Here is an 18,782-nt window from a genome sequence, read left to right on the forward strand (position 1 = left end):
GCAAGACATACAATCGTGTAAAACAAACGAAAGAGACAAATGGGCCCCAAGTGAGGAAATGATAATAACTAAAGTGTTTTGCCTGATTGGGGGTGCGAACATTGTTTTTGTTGGCCATGGATCCCAAACTCCGCACTGAATATTGTCCTATAATAAAACAATACAGCAACAGCAACAGCAGCAGCAGCAGCTGCTGCTTGACGTGATGCACTCAAACCCTAGTGGAATGATGAAGCAAATAACCTTTATTCACAGCTGTGCTGCCGCAGATAAGGTTCACTGCTTGATCCTCATTATATGCATACTGGAGCAGTGCATATGAATTGACAACTGAGAGGAAAAGCCACCCTTGTTTTTCCTCTGAATTCTTCTCGTTGCCGCCTTACATTGGTCACTGGTCAGGTCAAACATGAATTTATCTGATTAATGGACTCTATTCATCTCATTTGTCTACACAGCTTAACAGTCAAGTCTTTAGTCATCCGTGATTTATTGAAAAATCAGTAACTCACTGAAGTTGAAAGTCGAGAAGGAATTCGAGTATATATATATATATATATATATCTGAGGCTCACAATTTACAACGCAATTCAACGACCTAGACTTCTGACCTTAATTAAAGAAGGAGATAATTTTAACTATTTAGCATGCTAATGCGGAATCAGGTTAATTATGTAACTATGCGCCCATTCTACTCTTTTGAGGAATCAATATAATAAATGACTGTGCCTCTCATCATTGCCCATGATTGTACGTAAACAGTAGCCGTCTCTTTTACCGGTGACAATAACAAAATCATTTACCGGAGAGGTATATATCGTTCTCCCTTGAATTTGCAAGCAAAAGGGCGCAAATTAAACCTTAATTATATATGCACAGTACACCCATATGTAATGCGGAGCCACTTCAATATATTTAATTGGCTTCCCTGTGATGGAATAATGATCGGTCTATTCTTTTTTTTTTCTGGTTTATTAATAAAATACACGCCATTCATTCCTCTTTTTATAACTTGCTGCCGGTGATGTTTTTGTATTAAAAATAGACACTGCGAGCGGGAGCAGGAACTTTATATATATATATATATATATATATATATATTATTATATATTGTGGTGCTAAACACTCTAAGTGGTACTTCATCAGTAGTAAATTGGACCAGGGAACCTGATTCAAGCCGACAGGAATCATTTGGACCAAATCAAGCTAGCTTCATTTGAAGTTTTGAACAATCCAACCCAAGCGGGCCCTTGACACAATGCGCCTATACCAAAACCCATGCGATATCCTGGGACACCCGGATACCAAACCAACTCCAACAATGCCAACAGCGATGGATATATATATATATATATATATATAGTTAATAAAAGCAAATAAAATACAATATTGGCACCAGACTTTTTAGCATTATTTTTATACAAGATTAATTTCTAATCCGCCGGCACTTGTATCGTTTTTCAATCACTTTTTTTCTTTTTTTATTTTTGGGTTGGGGTCTTAACAAGCATTTTTCAATTCCTTATCCAAAAGCTTCTTCCAGGGAATCAGAATCAAACCGAAGCTATAAATATCACGGGCAATCGGAAATAAGAAGCATGGATCAATGCTGAAGATAAACAGAAAAAGAAAAAGAGAGTAAGTAAACAAACAGCATTCTAATCTCCTCCGGCCACTGCTAGCTACTGTCCGTTTCTACTCATTTATGTTTATATAAATATATATATATATATATAATATACACAAAAAGAACAGTAATAATATAGATAGAGAAGGAAGGCGGTAACTTTAAGACAAGCCACGAAACGGATTAGAAGCTGACAAAGAGGGGAAGGAGGTAAGCTTACCGCCATCACCGTCTGGCCGCTTTTTGAGCAGCGGGTGACGGTGGGTAACTTCCCCCACGGCTCAAGGACAGAGTCACGGTACCTCGACGGCAGCGCTTGGTTCCTCCCTCGTTTCGATCGCACCACTGGCCCACACTCCTCCTCCAAATCCAAGCCTCTCTTCTTCCTACTCTCCGCCGCCGCCGCCTCCTCAGCCCGAGTTTCGTCCTCTTTCTCTTCTTCTTCTTCTTCTTCTTCTTCGTCACTGAAAAAGCCGGATACCTGCCTGACTGCCTCCACGAGCACGTCCAGATACCCCTCACTTCTCCTCCTCTTTCCTCCTTCCTCCGCCTGAATATTCGTGATTTCCGAGTACTCCCTCCCAACTTCTTCAGCTTTCTTCATCTTTGTTCTGCCTTCCGGATTGCATTCCCCTTGTGAACTCTTATCCGCAGTCAGACCTTCGCCGGAGATAGAGCCCACAACTGACGGAGGCTTCTTCTCAGAACTCGACATGACGCTGGACTCTGCCGGCGCATCGGACACGTCCACGATCCCGCTGCAACCGGTGGCACCTCCTCCGCCCCCATCCACAGATCCGATCTCGTCGTCCGGCCAAGGGCCCAGCCTGAGATTGAGATCGATGTCGAGGCCTCTCTTGCAGTTGGATCGCTGCTCCTCGGGATCCGTGACAGCTATCGACTGAGACAGCTGGTGACCGACGGTGGTGATGATGGCGATGATCTTCATCATCGCCGTGTAGGTAGTGGAGCAGCGGACACGAGGCGGCACCATTAACAACAAGAGGCGAAAAGGTTCTCGAATCTCGAGCTCTATATAACACTACCCTTCTTCTCCGGCTCTTGCCATGCTTGCAGCCGCCGCCGCCGCCGCCGCCGATTTTCCTGTTTTGGAATTCTAAATTCAATAAAATAAAAATAGAGACTAGAGAGATGATGATGGATTGAAGAAAGAAACGAGAGCAGGAGAGAGAGACGCCTATACTATACAACCAAGCGGAATACCTGGGTCTGTTATGTTCTATATTTATTATATATATATATATATATATCTATATAGACAATTTCTTTTATTTATTTATTTATTTATTATAATTTTGCTAATTTTTTTTCTTTATCGCGTGTAAGTTCTGTAACGTGGCTGTTTGAAATTGGAAAGATTAGCCACGTAGACCATCATAAGTTGGAGCCTGGAGGTTGGAAGAGAATAGGGAATAGGGAATAGGGGTTGCTCTCGGTATCGATTAGTCAAGTGCTTAAAGTCAGCTGCCGCTGAGTCGTGTGATCGAGGAGGAGTCTGGTCTGGTTCTGCCTGTGGTGGGGTTCACAAACACTGAATCACACACAGCCCACACAGGACACAGCACCACAACTTGGCTTCGGATTTCGGGTACTCATTCGCTTTGCTTTCTTTGAAACTCCAGGACACACAGCTTAACATCATCATCAGACGATTCAGACCAGAATTTCTAATTAATTATTTCCTTTAGATGCGCATTATAGCCTTTCTCATGACCTCCCACCCAAGTTTATATATATATAAATATTAATATATGATAATCTTTTCCCTTATTATATTCTGAACTCAAATTAATGAACTTTTCAATCTGCCTTTATATATTAATTAAATTATACCGGGAATGAAGCAAAATATTTATGCATGGCAGCATGTGTTTGGTGCCATGAACAGTGAGGTAATGCCACACTACCGCATAGCATGAACTTCCTTCAAGATTGTCCGTACGAAACCAGCGAACCTTGATGTGACAATTGAACGTTGTACAGATAGATGGTAATGAAAGTTAATGAAACTGGGGACATTCAATGAAAATAATACGCTAACATACTATTAATTCCAGTATTTCAGTATAGCATACAGATTTTATATTATTTAAAAACACTAGAGAAACAATATCTCACTGCCCTTTATATTCTTTCATGTGGATAATCAATTCAGAGAATCTCTGAACACCTGATCTTTAGATTATGCAATAACAAAATTGAAACTTTGTATGTCCCTGACAGGCTGTGGGCTGTGGGCTGTGGGCTGTAGGCAGTAGGACAAGCATTCGCGATTCAACTGCCCACTCCCACAAATAAGCCAGCAAGATGTCTTATTGAGCCCGTGAGAGAAGGATTCCATGGGATCCACAGCCCACTTGACCAAAGAGACCCACACCACAGAGCTAGATAGAGAACCAAACTTTTAGCATCCATGACCATGATCATGATCAGTAGTTGATAGATATGCCTTTGCGTACGTCTCCTGAAATCTAAAACCCTGCGCCTCCCTGTGTTAGCAACTCCGATCGATCCCTGGGCTTGGCACTAGAAGAATTCATGGCTAAGACTAAGAGTAAGAGGGGCTATGAACTATTATTGAATAGAATTCATTAACCTGCATGCTAGCTTACACACTTAATTATAACATCAAGTGAGATTCTGCAAGCAATATTAAAATGGCCAAAATGTGAAGAAGTTTATATGTGTGAATCATGTCCGGCACATCTAATGATGCTAGTAGAACAATCATGTTCGCTCGCTATTCTCCTTTATCAGCTTATCAACATCATTAATTCATTCCGTAGTACCATTTAATTTTATTTAGTTTAAAGTCAACCAACTGCATTATTCTAGTGTGCCATACACATAGCACATACTACATGCTAAATACTAATCAGATCAATATATACTTGAATACTCTTCTTATATTATTGGCAAAAGAAGTACTTGAGAAGGTGACCATTTTTCGTCAGATAAAAAGGTGAAAGTGCACTTTGATTGACACCAAGGTATGTCACTTTGCATAGTGGAGGAGGCTCATCCAGCTTTCTCATTGATGCAATTCACGGTGTTAGATGCTAGATTCCCTTTCAAAGTTAACTGTTTTTGGGAGTCCTTTAGGTCTTGTCTTCTCTTTTTAGGTCAGTTCTTGTCCTTGGTGATGTTTCTTTTTTCTTCGTTTTTAACGAGACGAGAGAGCGAGAGAGAGAGAGAGTGTGTAGTGTGGATGAGTTTGTCTTCATACCATGCAAAAGCGCACCAAAGTCAAGGTTCAACTAATTAATTAACATTAAAGTCTGCTTTTAGTACTGAGATTAAACAACCATCTTTTACTTAGCAAATATTATGTTGAGTTTCATCTAGAAATTATGAGGACCGGAAAATACAAGTGCGTAAGCCTAAATCTAAGTCAACGATCAGCTAAATTAAACGAACAGAAGAAGTGCTACAATTAATGTCTTTTTTTTTTTTTGAATAATTAATGTCTTTTTTCGTTATATAACATGGTGGTTTTTTCCTTTTTCACTTTCCCATGGATGAATTGAAGCCCACACAGACCATTCCATGGTGACAACTAATTAAAGCAAGCAGGAAAATACTCCATATATATATAATGGACTAGTATAACATGGTCAATATATATATATATGATATATCAGAGAAGCGTCCACAATATATATATATATATATATATTGTTTAATTCATAGCGCAGTTAGCTAGCGCATTCCTTTCCTGATGTCATTCATGGCTCTTGGTGCTGCGTATAGATGTAGTCAAGATGAGCCTCAGACATCATCCTTCTCTTCATGCAGTCCCTGTCACCATCATCACATCTGTCTGGAGTCCCCATCGTCTGGAAAACGAAAAATAAAAATAATAATTATTATTATTATAATAAAATAATTTATTGAAGTAAAATCGCATAATTCCGATGATCAAGCTGCTGAACTTGATCAAGAAGATGATCAAGAAAGAAAATCCCTCACATCTGAAACATCCCCGCTTGTAATTTCTAGATAATGATCCAGCAGTGATGGAAATTCATCATCAATCTTCACTTCGTCTTTCACTGGGCCTGCAAGCAAAAGATATATATATAGAAAGACAAGGCCTGAAGCATTAAAATGAGAACACATGCAGGGAATTAATAATTGGAGTCAAATGTAAGATCATAAGGCAACAGGGGCTTGCTATATATGCAAGTATGCAACTGAAACTCAGTAGCACCTTTTGGTGTCCGAGAGGCCTCAGCATTGTGGTTGGTAAGAAAGATGGCCAGTGCGAGGAGGAAGATGAGGAGGACGAGAAGACGTACCACAGATGGCTGCTTCTTCATCATGGTAACTAGTGACTGATCAATCGATCGATGGATGGTGTGAGACAAGGCAGTGGAGAGAGGATCAGATGATCAGGGGGGCAACTGAGCAAGAAGGAGGCTTATATATATATATATATAAATGCGTGCGCACTATTCCCGTGACCGTGAGAGAGGGGATAATGCATAATATGATATGGTCACTGGCGAGAAACCCGAAGCTGGGCAGTTAACAAAGTAGACACCCTTGCTTTGCTTTGCTTTTGCTTTGGCGGGTGGGGCCAGCTCTCCACTCACCCCCGGCCCAGTAGTAAGTACTAAGTACTCTTCCTAGTTACTATTCCCTCGCGTATACCATACTTACTTTGCAATGTGGTTACTTTTTGAACAATTTGGGATGCTTTGTTTAACCATGGGACTGACATCAATATCTATATATTAACATGTCCTGGTCATTAATTTTGCTGCATTTTTTTTAATTATATATTTTTATATGTTTTTATACTTTTTTTTGTACCATTTATTTTTGTTTGTGCACTATATATATATATATATATATCATGTTTCATTTTCAATAAATTTATGATTTATTCACTTTATAAAAAAAAAAACCTATATATATATATCAATATAATATTCCATGATAACAATCTGACACATGGAAAAAAAATTATTATTATTAATTAAAATAATAATATGATTTCATTTGACATTTCACCTTGTTGTCTTTTAAAAATATTTTAATGATATGGCATCACATGTCGTGCGAACATAATATGGATGATAATAAATACAGAATTACCATAGTATTTAAAAGATAATTATTGTTTGATTATGAATCTAACAAAAAATATTAAGAATGCGTGCGCTCGAGGCTGAGGTAGTGCTTGAAGCTGCACCTGTGAGCCATGTATATATGTTTACATGCAGTAGTGCCAAGATGAGAATAGTCTCAATAGACGAACATACATTACCACGTTTTGTTCCAGTTCCGGACAAATCAAATGTGAACAAGGGAGTAGTACTATTCAACGGTCTCGTTCCTAAAGAATCATGTGGTAATTGCTATATTATTATATGTTGATTGACTCATTGATGGGGTTAGTTAATTAACTGATTAGACAGGATGATCAAGGAAAGAGCGATGCATGTGAGCTTTAGAACTTGACAGCTATTGGGTTGCCTTCCCGACCCCCAGCTTTCTTTAGCTTTAAAGACCCATCTTACTTTAGCTTTAAACGCAACTAGGACCACCCCAGCTTGTGTTTATGCTTTTCACATCACAAACATGCTATTATTACATGCATTTGTAGTTAGATGCTGCTCGGCCCTTCCCTCTTTTTTTCAGTAGTTTATAAGATATCAAACTCGGGACAAGAGATGTCAGCCTTTGACGTGTAGTATACCACATTATTAGGTATAAAAATCTTTGCATGTCTTTTTAATTTGTGGTTCTACCTAAAAATAATAAATCAGGAATGCCCATATCTATCAATTTAAGGTTTTAAAATAACAACATTAAAACAAAGAATATTACTCCTCTAATCATATTTACATATCTGTTTTTCTAAAGCTTTTCTTGTTTTTTAAATGTCCATTTAGATCATTTATAAAATATTAAATAATTGTTTTTTAAATTTTATTATTATTTTTTAAAAAAATTTAACACTTTTCTTCAATATCTCAACAGAGGAAATAAAATGTATAATTAAAATAGGAAAATAAAATAATAATGCACTTTTAAATAATGATTAGTTTAAAAAGTTAATATAATTAGTTTTTATAAAATTAAAATTACTAACTAATTTTAATTAATTTTTTTAATGGATATGAATTAATTAAAATAAACATATAAATAGGTCCACAATGAGTAAATGGGATCAAGAGAGATAAGCAAATGGTGTAGTTTTAGGAGATCAATTCAAAATATAGATATATTCTATGATTGTGAAAATTATTGGTATGATTTTTGTCATAGGGATTCTCTACTATTACGAGGGTTAAAGAAAACCCGGAAGATTCTGTTTTGATCATTCGATGAAGGCTTGAAGTTTTTAGGTTACGTGTGGAGGAGTCAGGAGGGATCCATTCACTGAGGAGGCTAAAAAAATCAGAGCACAGACTAGTTTGGATGAGACTTTGAGGAGACCTCCCTTTGGTTATTTATCCTTATGGTAGTGTATTTCTCTTTTGTTTCCCCCACCCGTGGTTAGAGGGGGCTTGTTATTCTCTGTGGGATTTATCACATTTTCACTGTGTGCGGTTTTGTCTTGTGTCACGCGGCACACTATAGACGTTACACGGTTACATAAGACTAGGCCCAAGTCCTCTTGCGGTTGTGTACCAATGAACTGTGATCAGCTTACTATTTATTTCTTTGGCAGAAGATGTTACTATTTTATTTTATTTTATTTTATTTTAAAGAAAACAGCCCAACAGTTACTCGTGTGAATTGATCAGCGGAGTTATTTGCGGAGAGCGACCTCTCGAATCGCAAGATTTATGGCTAAATAATAAATACCAGTGCCTAAAGAGCTTTTAAGGAGTTCTCCATGCTATGACACAGGTCACAGCACCATTGGATCTAACTGTCCACGCATATTTTAACCACAAGCTGATCATCGCTCAAATTTCCAGCTTATTACAATATCTGTGTTGGGCTGGCATGTTGATCATGACAATGACATTGCTCTAGCAAACTTTGGTGGTGAGAACCTCAACTTTTTCTTTACTATAGAGGCTTAGACTGCCTAAATTGACTCGAAGAGATTGTTCCGGAAAACATTTTTGTTTTTAGCTTTCTGTGTATGTGCTCTTTTGTTTCCAAAAAAAATCTCCAGTTTATTACTTACAGCATAAGAACAAATAATGTTTAACTTTAATCTGTCAATCAAAAGAGAGAGAGAGAAAGAGTGCTTAATTATATAACCCACCCCAGCACCCCTCCCGTACGTTTCCTATACAAACTGAGCTGTAAGTAGTTTACACATTAAGAGGCGCCGGCCAAAGATGATGGAGAGAATTCGCGCTTCATTTATCTAGTTAAGTTGACATGCACTGGCTGATGATATGATAATCAGTGCAAATATATAATATATGCAGATATAATAATCACAGAAAAACAAGCCCTTGCAATCAATTAAGTAGTATTAATGTCTCGAGTATTAATTGATTGATTGAAGGCATCCAACGAATTCAAACAAGAGGAAGAGGAAGAGGAAGAAACTAAAAGAAAAAATAATAATAATAATAATAATAATAATATAAATTCACGTCGATGATGAAGAAGAAGATGAAGATGATGATGATGATGATGATGATGAAGCCATCCAAGGGGTCATATCCATGGGGTAACTTCCCAGAACCCGGAGGAAGGAGGTGTACTCCTGTATCTCCGCCAGGGCGTTCTGTGCGCGGACCTCCGCCATTGACGCCTCGAAGTCCACATAGAACATGTACTCAAAGTGCTTGGCGGTGCCCACGTTGGCATCGTCCACAAGTCGGATGGGCCTGTGCCGGTGCGGCCTGCTCTCGATCTTTGTCAGGCTTATGTTCCTGAAGGCGAACGCCGAGAGGACCTTGAACAGTACCGAGGTGCCCTCACGGTCGTGGGCAAATACGATGCTCGTCTTGAACGGTCGGTCCGTGCGCGGAATGATCGGCTCCCCGAGCCAGCATCACGAACCGCGTCACGTTCCCGGAGTCATCCTGGATCCCGTCCGCCAGGGATCTGCATCCCATACAGCTCCGCCGCACGGGCCGAAGCGATTGCCGCCGTATCCCGCAGCCCGTTCGTCGCCACATACTCAGCGGCGCCGGCTGTGTCATCGAAGGCCCTCGCGGGCGACGTTGAGACCGAGGCTGGTGAGGGTGAGTTCGCACTGAGCCAAGGCCTGAGGATGGCTGATGACGCGGGTTAGGTACTCCTTCCGAACGCCGGGGAGGGCAAGAAGACAGTGGTGGACGGGCAGCTGAACCTCGCCGACGATGTGAAGGCGGTGGCGCAGGAGGAGGTCGTAATTGCGGTGGATGCTCCCGCCCAGAGAATTCTCCACGGGGAGCACAGCCCGATCTGCGATCCAGAGCTCGACGGCTTGGAAAGCGACCTCGAATTGGTCGCAAGGAATGGCCTCGCAGTTAGGGTATGCCTTCCCCGCAGCCGCCTCGCTGTACGCGCCGGGGACTCCCTGGTAGGCAACGCGAAGCTGGTTGCCGTGCATCGGGGCTGGGGAAAGATCCGTGATGGTGAGCGGCTTCGGGAGGTTGGCAATCGGGACAAGATCGAGGGTTTTGTGGCCATTGATAGCGGTGAGATGGTTGGTGGCCTCATCAGCAGATCCGGAAGAGTTATCAGCGTTGTCTGATTGCTGAGAGGCGACAGCCTTGCTGGAGAGGATTGCGCAGGTGCTAAGCCAATCGGCGCGGCTGACCCCGAGGGCGCCAGGGAAAAGCGGGCCGCCCTATGTCAGGCCGATGGATGGAGCGGATGGCGGTGGGGCGGCGGATGAGGAGGGCGGTGGGCTTGGTGGCAAGCAGGGTGTGATTCGGAAGCGCCATGTGGAACCACCGTATGGTATCGTATCGTATCGTATCGTATCCCTTTGTACGCACCTCTTGTTTCTTCTTGTTCTTTTGGGAAGACCAGAACCTGCCTGTGAATGCTTTTGAGTATGGGTGAAGGCTATAAGTTGTGTAGCAGCAGCAGCAGAAGGAGGAGGAGGAGGAGGAGGAGGGGTTCAATCGAATCGATCATAAGCTGCACCAAACGCTCTCTTTTTTCACCACACTTGGCGTTGCCGTGCTGGCTGTGAGATGAGAGAAGACGGCAAGCTGTGGTTGTTGGTTGATTATAAGCGATTTATATGATATATAATATTATAGAGAGTTGAATAAGAGTGGGAGGGGTTTGGTGAGAGACACAGAGACAGAGAGAGGAGGGTGGAAGAAAAACCTCCGCGAAGGTGCGTTTGGTTCGGTCAATCACTCACCTACCACGCTCTTCCTACTCTCTCACCTTTCAATTCATTGTATTTTACCTCTTAATTGTTTACTATTTTGTTATTAAACAAATAATGATTGCATTACTTTTAGTGATAAATTGTGTACTTTTTTTTTTTTTAATTATGCGAATCAAGGGGAGCCCCAGAGCAGATTTGTTAGATGGGTTTCTCTTTCAATGGACCAATAAAGTCATTTATTGACCATTAAGTTTTTGTTTAAATTATTTTTTTTTCCTCTTATTATTATTATTATTATTATTATTATTTTATTTTTGTTGAAGAACTAACTACAACAACCAACCCTTCGCTAATACAGTGATCAGCCAAATTAAAATTTGAATACAAAGTCACCTGCCCTACCCGTTTCTTTTCGTAAATAAATATCAAACCAGTCGCAGGTATCTGTCATCCATCTCTAAGCTATGCAAACATTATTCTCGTTTATACGGCAGTCAATGAAAAACCAAACAAAGTGCTTGAGAAACATGTGCGTAATTCACATTTATCATGATTATTTTTTTTTTTAGGGTAGTTGCGAGAACAACAGTCCATTCTTGACAACTCAACTCTACTCATCGGAGCCACATATGTAAGTCATTTGATACTTTTGTGATGGGCCTGTAAAAGTTGTGATAACCATGCCATTGGAAAGAGCAAAGTCAATGTTTATTTTTTTGTGAACAAGGATGACCAGAAGTTTTTCATGTACTTCACATGTTTCACTTCCATAAACTAACTGTGAACGTGAATCAGATGAAATTCATATATCCTACGACTCCCGAAGGATGCATCATCCGTTCAAAAGCAAGAGGATGGATGAGCCATTTTCGATGTCATCCTCTTGCATTTATTTGTCAGCAAAATAGAAAAAGCAAGAAATAAAGCCTGATTCGGATTCCTTTAAACAGAGCATAAATATGACCGCACTAATTAATGAGATATCATCCAGCTCCAGCTGAATGATATCTCACTTTGTAAGGAAGATTGCTAGGCTAATAACTTCAAGGAGCCGTGGCCACATCATTATTTCAAATAAAAAGGTGACACCAAAAAGGAATCTGACTTGAGATTTTTAAATTTCTTTCACATAAGCAGCAAAAATAAATCCCGCAGTGGTCATGATCTCATTGTTTTCAGAGTTTTGCCAACAATGAAAGGCAAAATAATAAACAGTTATCACCAGACACTAGAGATTATCAGTGATGGGGACATGAAAGGATAAAATGCTGTGACTAAGAGAGGCTTCAATTTTTGTTTCTTCTTTTATTTGGATCATTTTTCCACCATTGTAACTATGGCCTGCAGACAGAATCCTAGCAAGGGATTTCAACTGCCAATGTCCGTTGTTCATCTTGCGAGGGGCTCCGCTTATCAATGGCCGCCCTCAGATTTATCTGCTGGTTAAAAACGAGTGTGGAAGGCCACAGAATCCAGCCCCTGCTGATATTCTGTGAATCTTCTGCAGTCCATTTTGGGAGGGAACTCAGCACTTGGGTGTTGTCTTCCATTCTTCCATGAAAGAAATGACTCTTGTATCTTGTAAGGTACCTACAAGGAACCAGAAATGAGGGGACAAAAAAATAATAATAAATTGAACCTTAAATTATTAAAACCCTCTGAAGTGAGTCTAGTATTTCATGAGCTCAAAATCAAGTAAAAGCTGCTGATGCCCATATTTTAAAACCACACTTGAAACTAATGGAGTTATAGGAACGGCTGTCTGACATTTAGAAAGAGTCAGTGCCAATTTGGCCATGAAGTATTTTAATAAATGCATAAACACTTGAAAAACCTTCCAGAGAACGCCAAATGTTTTCAACAGATCCAACGCACAAAATTAGGGTAAGACAGCAGTAACAGATTACGAAAATCAAAGTACTCACCATTGATGCCAGGCTCCAAGAAGCCAATGACATGGACAAAGAAGAAAATGGAGACCTTCCTGATTTTTTTTCTTCAGAGCCATCCAAAATGTCGTCATCAGCTCCTTCGCCAACTGTGCCAAAACTCGTTGGTGCACCTTCATCATCTTCATCATCATCTCCATCCTCCCCGTCATCTGGTCGGGCTTCATCCTGGCCAGTTGAAGCAGGCATTTCATCAGTATCATTCTCCACTGCTGCTCGCTTTTCTTCTTCCTTCTGCTTTTCTTTGAGAATGATTTCCATATCTTCCATTGCCTCCTCCAGGTCCAACTCAGCATCAATGAATTCAAGTTCTTTCTCATAAAGTTTTAGATTCGCCTCACTAGTTTTCTTGTTCTCCTCAATCCACTTCTGAATTCTATTGAGCAGTGGCTTAAATGCATTGTCAATAGCAGCTATAACGCCTGATGGTTTGACTTCCTTCTCCGTACCTGGTGTGGCTCGCCCATAAAACTCATCAAAGCCAAGAGGCAAAAATTCTATCTTTTCAGGATCCATATCCTCCCCATCTTCTACACGGGGTTGCCAGAACAAACGCACCCCATGCTCTTCATCCTCAACATAATTTATCAGACGCCCAGTGCGAGTATGAAGAATGAGAGGGTCCTCAGTGTATATGAGTTTTGAAGGATCCTTTGGGTCAGGCTCAGGCTCCTTGTTGATGAGCACAAATTCAGGTGTATCATCTACAGAGAGATTAGCCTTGCATCAATAGTGCCAACTGATTGATAAGGATGATCATGTGTGACTTGTAGATACAGAGAAATTGATGAACCCAAACTGGTCTGCCTAAATGAAATGAATTCTAATCAACGTTGGAGATTAGGATAAAATTAAAGACCAAGGGAAAACAGACGAGTTTACAATAAAGCAGTTTCCATTGATGTATCTACACACTTCTCTATGATGATCCTAGGGGGCTTTATGACAAAGGTCCTTGTTCACGGGTAGACACATCACTTTCACAAGTTCTAACAACTTCTGAACCAAACTACTGAATATATGAGTTTTCTCTCATCTCAAGCAAACAGATATCTGATAGGAGGCAAAATTTTTTTGTTCTTCCCAACAGAGTTATGGCAACTTGATTCCTTTTATTTGATAATCAGATTTTTGTGCTTTGGGTTGTAGGCCTACGAAAATTTTCGGAACAGTACCTCAAATACATAATTATGACTTTGCCTTACAGACAAATAAATCAGGTTTACTCACAAGTCATAACTCATGCTTGATGCTGCAGAGTAGGGCAATTCAAAATGAGGTAAAATGCTCAATAAAGTGTCTTAGATGGCTTTTTCAGGAACACCAGATTAATTGTTCTTCAGAGAAAACAGGCATTTATGCATGCTTAGCCCAAAATGATTGTGCACAAATTTAAACCATATATCATTAGGTTGCATCCCACTCATAAATGGTACATATGCAAAATTGGCTGCTCATAGTTTCTAGAAATACTCACAGCAAACCATAAAACAACTTTCAATAGGGTAAACAAAACAGACAGACAAAATAGAGAATTATAGCAGGTCAACAATGAAAACCTAGCATACGATTAGGAAATGGTAAAATCACCACAACTTTTAAGTAGGCAAGCATTAAATAAAGCTAGAAAGTGCACCTCTGGACCACCAATACTCAAGCTCTGCAGGCATAGGCAGCCGAAGTGGTGCTTTATAGAAAGAGTTCAACCACATCTCTCTTTCTTGATCAACCTCTTGCACATAAACTTTCCAGTAATCAGGAACCTGAACCAAACAAATCACATTTTATTAGTGAACAGAAGAAAAGGACTACTACCATTACTGAATTAGCATAAAAAAGATCAGCTTACCTCATAAAATTGGTTAATAAATCCAGGAGCCATCCACACATCCTCTTCGTCATAAAAGTAAGGATGTTGCGGGTCTCCATATGGACCTCGCTCCTCCCTTATCACTATCAAAAGGAAACAAGTAGAAGAAACAAGTAGGTTAGTTCCCAAATAAAAAGAAACAATTAGAATACCTACCGAAGGATATAGTGGCTCTTTAGGCATAAATAGGAATCACACACATAAGTAGAATACTTTTTATTATAACACTAATATGGGGTCTTTATTTCAAGGAACAGTTCAGATTCACTGTTTGTCAAGTAAAAGAGCAAACTGACTTAAACTTGCAATGGTACCTCAAGAAATTAAAAAAGTAATAAATGAGAGATCGCATAGTAAATTACTTCCATCAGGTTTGTTAACGAACATCCGTGCCTTTGCAGCTGCTACTTCAGCAATTCCTGCATGCAGCTGAAAATAGTGGATACATTAGTGACAGAAATTAAACAAAAGGGCATACAAATCTATCAGTGTGCAAATTTTGACTAGATACCGCTGACACATTTTCATCACAGCCGGTGGAATCTTGCACATGGTTCCCGAAGTAGAATCTTCCCTATATGATGGATGGGAATTGTCAACTGCATTTGTTATGAACTAGAATAGGAAATCTAGTGATATTATTCAAAGCCCCTCATCAAACTCAAGACAACAAAAGGTCTGAATAGTTAAATATTAACCATGCGATAGAATGAGACATCTGCAGAATTTATGTTAAGAGACATTAAAATTTTACAAGCTTACTCATTCCATGGTGGACAAACTAACTGGATAATAGCATGTACATACATATATAATACGCTCATTGACTTCATATACACCACAACCATGCATTCGCCCATGCTTCCACTGTCCAGCATATCTATATCGACCTTTTTCCCTACCACAGACAAGAATGATGAGTCACTGCAAACTTGAAAGCTCCTGATGTTGTATTTGAAGGAAAAATGTAATACATCAATCTCAGTAAGCAGACAGAAACACCAATCAAGTGCCGATTAGAAGAATTAGCAAGCCAAAATAAAGGTTAAGTCAATGCAAAATGATCAAGCCAATCCACAGATAAAATGGCTCAATAGTCCGAATGAATTAGATGATTATCCAATAATAATAAACTGAAAATATACCAGTTGATGTGCATTGCATAATTATCTACCAAGCCAAGACAATATGGTAGATTATCAAGGCAAAATAGACATCGCATAGCTGTCGTTAGACTAAGAGTTTCATGAAAATATAGAATAAGAAATACCTGATAAGCAACTCATAAAAATTTTAGCAACATTATGAGAACTTACGGTTTACTTCCAAACTGCTTGATCCATTCATCGCTTTCATAATAAGGTATTTCTGTAACATGACCAACTAGGCGTACTGTGTCCTCAATGTCCTTCTCCAGCCATTTCCTATCTCCAGGGCTCATGAAATCCCTAGTTATTATCCTTCCTTCAGCTCGCATCTTAGCTTCCAGCCTGGTAAGTGAGGTAGAGAAGTTCAGAAAAAACACTAGCAGATGTGAAAGCTTTTTCATATCAACATTGAGTTAGTGGTTAAGAAAATGTTGATAGACATACTTTGAACCTGGTATAGGCTGTGCTTCAGGAATGGCAACTTATACCCAAGGAGAATAGATACCAAATATGTTGGATGCAACTCATTCTAAGATTCAATTGCAGGAACAAAAAAGAATGGCCAGCAGCACATCAACAGATTCAACTAATTTTCATACTTCATTAGAAATACAAACACAATGGCTAGTCCATCTTCTATTTTTATTCTTTTAATATGTGTTAACGCAAAGAATGTTAGGAGATTTCAAAGTGCAGTAGAACTACTACCACAATTTAGAAGAATGATAGGACAGTTGGGATATCTTGTCTATGTTATTGGAAAAATGTAAAATGGAGACGGATCAATATTACCTGTTCATATATAAAAGCATAAATCTAGACAACACAAAAGCGGGGCAACAAGGAAAAGAGAGGAACTAACCTGACAAGTCCCTGTTCAGCAACAAGAACACCTTTTCCATGAGCCAAATCATCCCAGATAGTTCCTTCATACCTAGTGCAAGAAATAATGAAAAATAGCATCAGTTGCCCACCAATACAGCAGGGGGAAAAAAAAGCCTATAAAAACCTTAAACATAAACAAGCTTCTGAGCAAATATAGCATGAATTGTAGCATCCACTCACAGCCAGCCTGTATCTTGCATTTCACACCAAAACAATGCAGTGAAATATATCCTAATAAGTTAATAATTAATCTACAACAGCATTGCCAATATTCAAGCCTCTGCAAACCATCCACTCAATAGTGAACTCTTTAAATCATACTTGATCTACTCCGTAAAACCAAAGCCGAGGATTTCCACATAACTACACATACACATCCACTGGCTCCCATAAATTTCTCTAAAGAATTCCGGTATCCATTCTACATTTCCCTTTTTGTTTTACATTTTATGTGAAGAATCACAGTTGAGCAATGATGAATGATAATCAGTTGTTTTGAGACCAAAAAAAAAAAGCATGACAGAATTCCTCAAATCATAACAGTCCTGTGCTAGGCCAGAATGAGCCATGCTGTTTTCGAATAGCGACCAGGAAAAAGAAAAGGGCGAGGGATGAACTCACGTGCTGCCATCGGGGAAAATGTAGCTGACCCACCGGAGAAACTCCTCGATGCGATCAAGCTCTTCGATGACCGACTTGGGGTTGGAGATGTCGTGGTGATTGTCGGGGATGGCCGGGTAGTACTTGCGGTAGGGAAGATAGAATGGAGCGATGGGAGGATCACGCCCTTCCTTGATCTCCTCCCTGACGACCTCCCAGTCCTCCCTCGTCAGCCCAGAAGGGGTCCCAGCCGGGCTTTGTCATGCCGAGAGGGGCATCTGCCCAGAGTTCTCTGAGGTCCTCCTCGCGCCACTGCTCAGGGTCCTTTGGGAAGTCAAAGAGGTCCTCGTGGTAGTTGTAGTCGCGCTCCTGCTGCTCCAGCCGCTTCTTCATGTACGAGCTGTCGAGGACCTTGGTGAAACGCTGGATATTCGACTCCGGGTTGTTGTCGTCCTTCTCCTCATCGTCGGTGTCATCGTAGTAAGCGGTGCCATCCTCATCGGAGGACTCGGAGTCTGACTCCGATTCCGACGATGAAGAGGATGATGACGACGGAAGCTCATCCTCCTCAGCATCCTCATTCTCTTCTTCTCCACCCTTTTGTTGTTCCTCTTCTTCCTGCTGTGGTTGCTGTTGTTCCCCTGGCTGAGGCTGGTTGGCGTCGTCGGCCGCCATTATCCCGGAAATGGAAGGAGCGATAGTAGATAAGGTGCCACTGCCACTGTCGCAGCGTGAGGTTTTTCTTGGGCCCGATAAATGATTTATAATTATAAATGGAGGAGGAATCCACCCATCTCGATCGGCCCAGTCACACACACACAAACTCACAATCCAATCAATAATCGGACAACCCAATATGTTTGTATGCTCGGCAGCCCAGCCGCCCACTAGTTATGGGCCACATGAGTTGCCAAGTGAGCCAGCCCACAAGAAGGATCATGCCTCACGGCCACGGGCTGTATGGGCCCATCCTCGATGCCAACATTCTGGTTTGTCTCTAGTCAACCCAACCCCTCTCCATTCAATTTCAATCCATTTGCTCATGAATGAATGCTACCAAGTCTACCAGTCAGTCTAGTCTTTATGTTTTTCCCTTGATAGGCTGACTGTACATCTTTTTTATTGCGTTGCAGTTGCACTGTCCAAAGAAATACACCGGCTGCGGTTAGTCTGACTCCCATGTCCCTACCCTGCAGGGGGCTTTTTCTCTACAGCAAGAGATGCGTTCAATGCACGCAAAAGGCTACCAACCATTCTTCAATTTTGACAAACACATGTAATAATCATAAAGGAGAGAGAACTAATAGCCTATTTAGCAGCCAAAGCTATTTGATTCAAGTGTGTTTAATTTCACTAATATGAATCTCTCATGTAATGTATATGGAATGATGAAAGTTCATATTTTTATTAGAGAAATTAACTTATA

The 18,782-nt window shown here is 40.3% G+C and overlaps 4 protein-coding genes across 4 annotated transcripts; all 4 read right to left on the reverse strand.

Moving 5' to 3' along the window:
• Positions 1-1,551: 1,551 nt before the first annotated feature.
• Positions 1,552-2,843, reverse strand: LOC120261760. The gene is made up of 2 exons (XM_039269742.1): positions 1,848-2,843; positions 1,552-1,609 (listed from the first exon to the last, which is right to left on the reverse strand). Exons 1-2 carry the CDS (start codon positions 2,619-2,621, stop codon positions 1,604-1,606), a joined length of 780 nt encoding a protein of 259 aa, XP_039125676.1. The 5' UTR covers positions 2,622-2,843; the 3' UTR covers positions 1,552-1,603.
• A 2,294-nt stretch (positions 2,844-5,137) lies between these two features.
• LOC120262035 (putative phytosulfokines 6) lies at positions 5,138-6,119 on the reverse strand. Its single transcript, XM_039270075.1, has 3 exons — positions 5,859-6,119; positions 5,618-5,706; positions 5,138-5,484 (listed from the first exon to the last, which is right to left on the reverse strand). The coding sequence occupies exons 1-3, from the start codon at positions 5,968-5,970 to the stop codon at positions 5,374-5,376; spliced, it is 312 nt and encodes a 103-aa protein (XP_039126009.1). The 5' UTR covers positions 5,971-6,119; the 3' UTR covers positions 5,138-5,373.
• A 2,956-nt stretch (positions 6,120-9,075) lies between these two features.
• Positions 9,076-11,359, reverse strand: LOC120261371 (arogenate dehydratase 1-like). Its single transcript, XM_039269246.1, is given in 5 exon segments — positions 9,076-9,611; positions 9,613-9,672; positions 9,674-9,781; positions 9,783-10,406; positions 11,336-11,359. Coding segments are annotated over 5 exon segments (1,212 nt in total). The 3' UTR covers positions 9,076-9,215.
• A 988-nt stretch (positions 11,360-12,347) lies between these two features.
• Positions 12,348-18,101, reverse strand: LOC120261374 (protein TIC 100-like). Its single transcript, XM_039269249.1, is given in 12 exon segments — positions 12,348-12,494; positions 12,830-13,557; positions 14,490-14,616; positions 14,703-14,806; positions 15,086-15,152; positions 15,235-15,297; positions 15,531-15,621; positions 16,040-16,213; positions 16,316-16,352; positions 16,699-16,805; positions 17,378-17,580; positions 17,582-18,101. Coding segments are annotated over 12 exon segments (2,298 nt in total). The 5' UTR covers positions 18,032-18,101.
• Positions 18,102-18,782: the final 681 nt, after the last annotated feature.

The sequence above is a fragment of the Dioscorea cayenensis genome, chromosome 5, assembly GCF_009730915.1.
Source record: "Dioscorea cayenensis subsp. rotundata cultivar TDr96_F1 chromosome 5, TDr96_F1_v2_PseudoChromosome.rev07_lg8_w22 25.fasta, whole genome shotgun sequence".
Classification (NCBI taxonomy): Eukaryota; Viridiplantae; Streptophyta; class Magnoliopsida; order Dioscoreales; family Dioscoreaceae; genus Dioscorea; species Dioscorea cayenensis.

Coding starts and splice junctions, on each gene's coding strand:
- LOC120262035 (XM_039270075.1), bottom strand. CDS start 5,970: ATGATGAAGAAGCAGCCATCTGTGGTACGTCTTCTCGTCCTCCTCATC. Junction 5,707..5,858: donor GGCCTCTCGGACACCAAAAG/GTGCTACTGAGT, acceptor TTTTGCTTGCAG/GCCCAGTGAAAGACGAAGTG. Junction 5,485..5,617: donor CAAGCGGGGATGTTTCAGAT/GTGAGGGATTTT, acceptor TTCGTTTTCCAG/ACGATGGGGACTCCAGACAG.
- LOC120261760 (XM_039269742.1), bottom strand. CDS start 2,621: ATGGTGCCGCCTCGTGTCCGCTGCTCCACTACCTACACGGCGATGATG.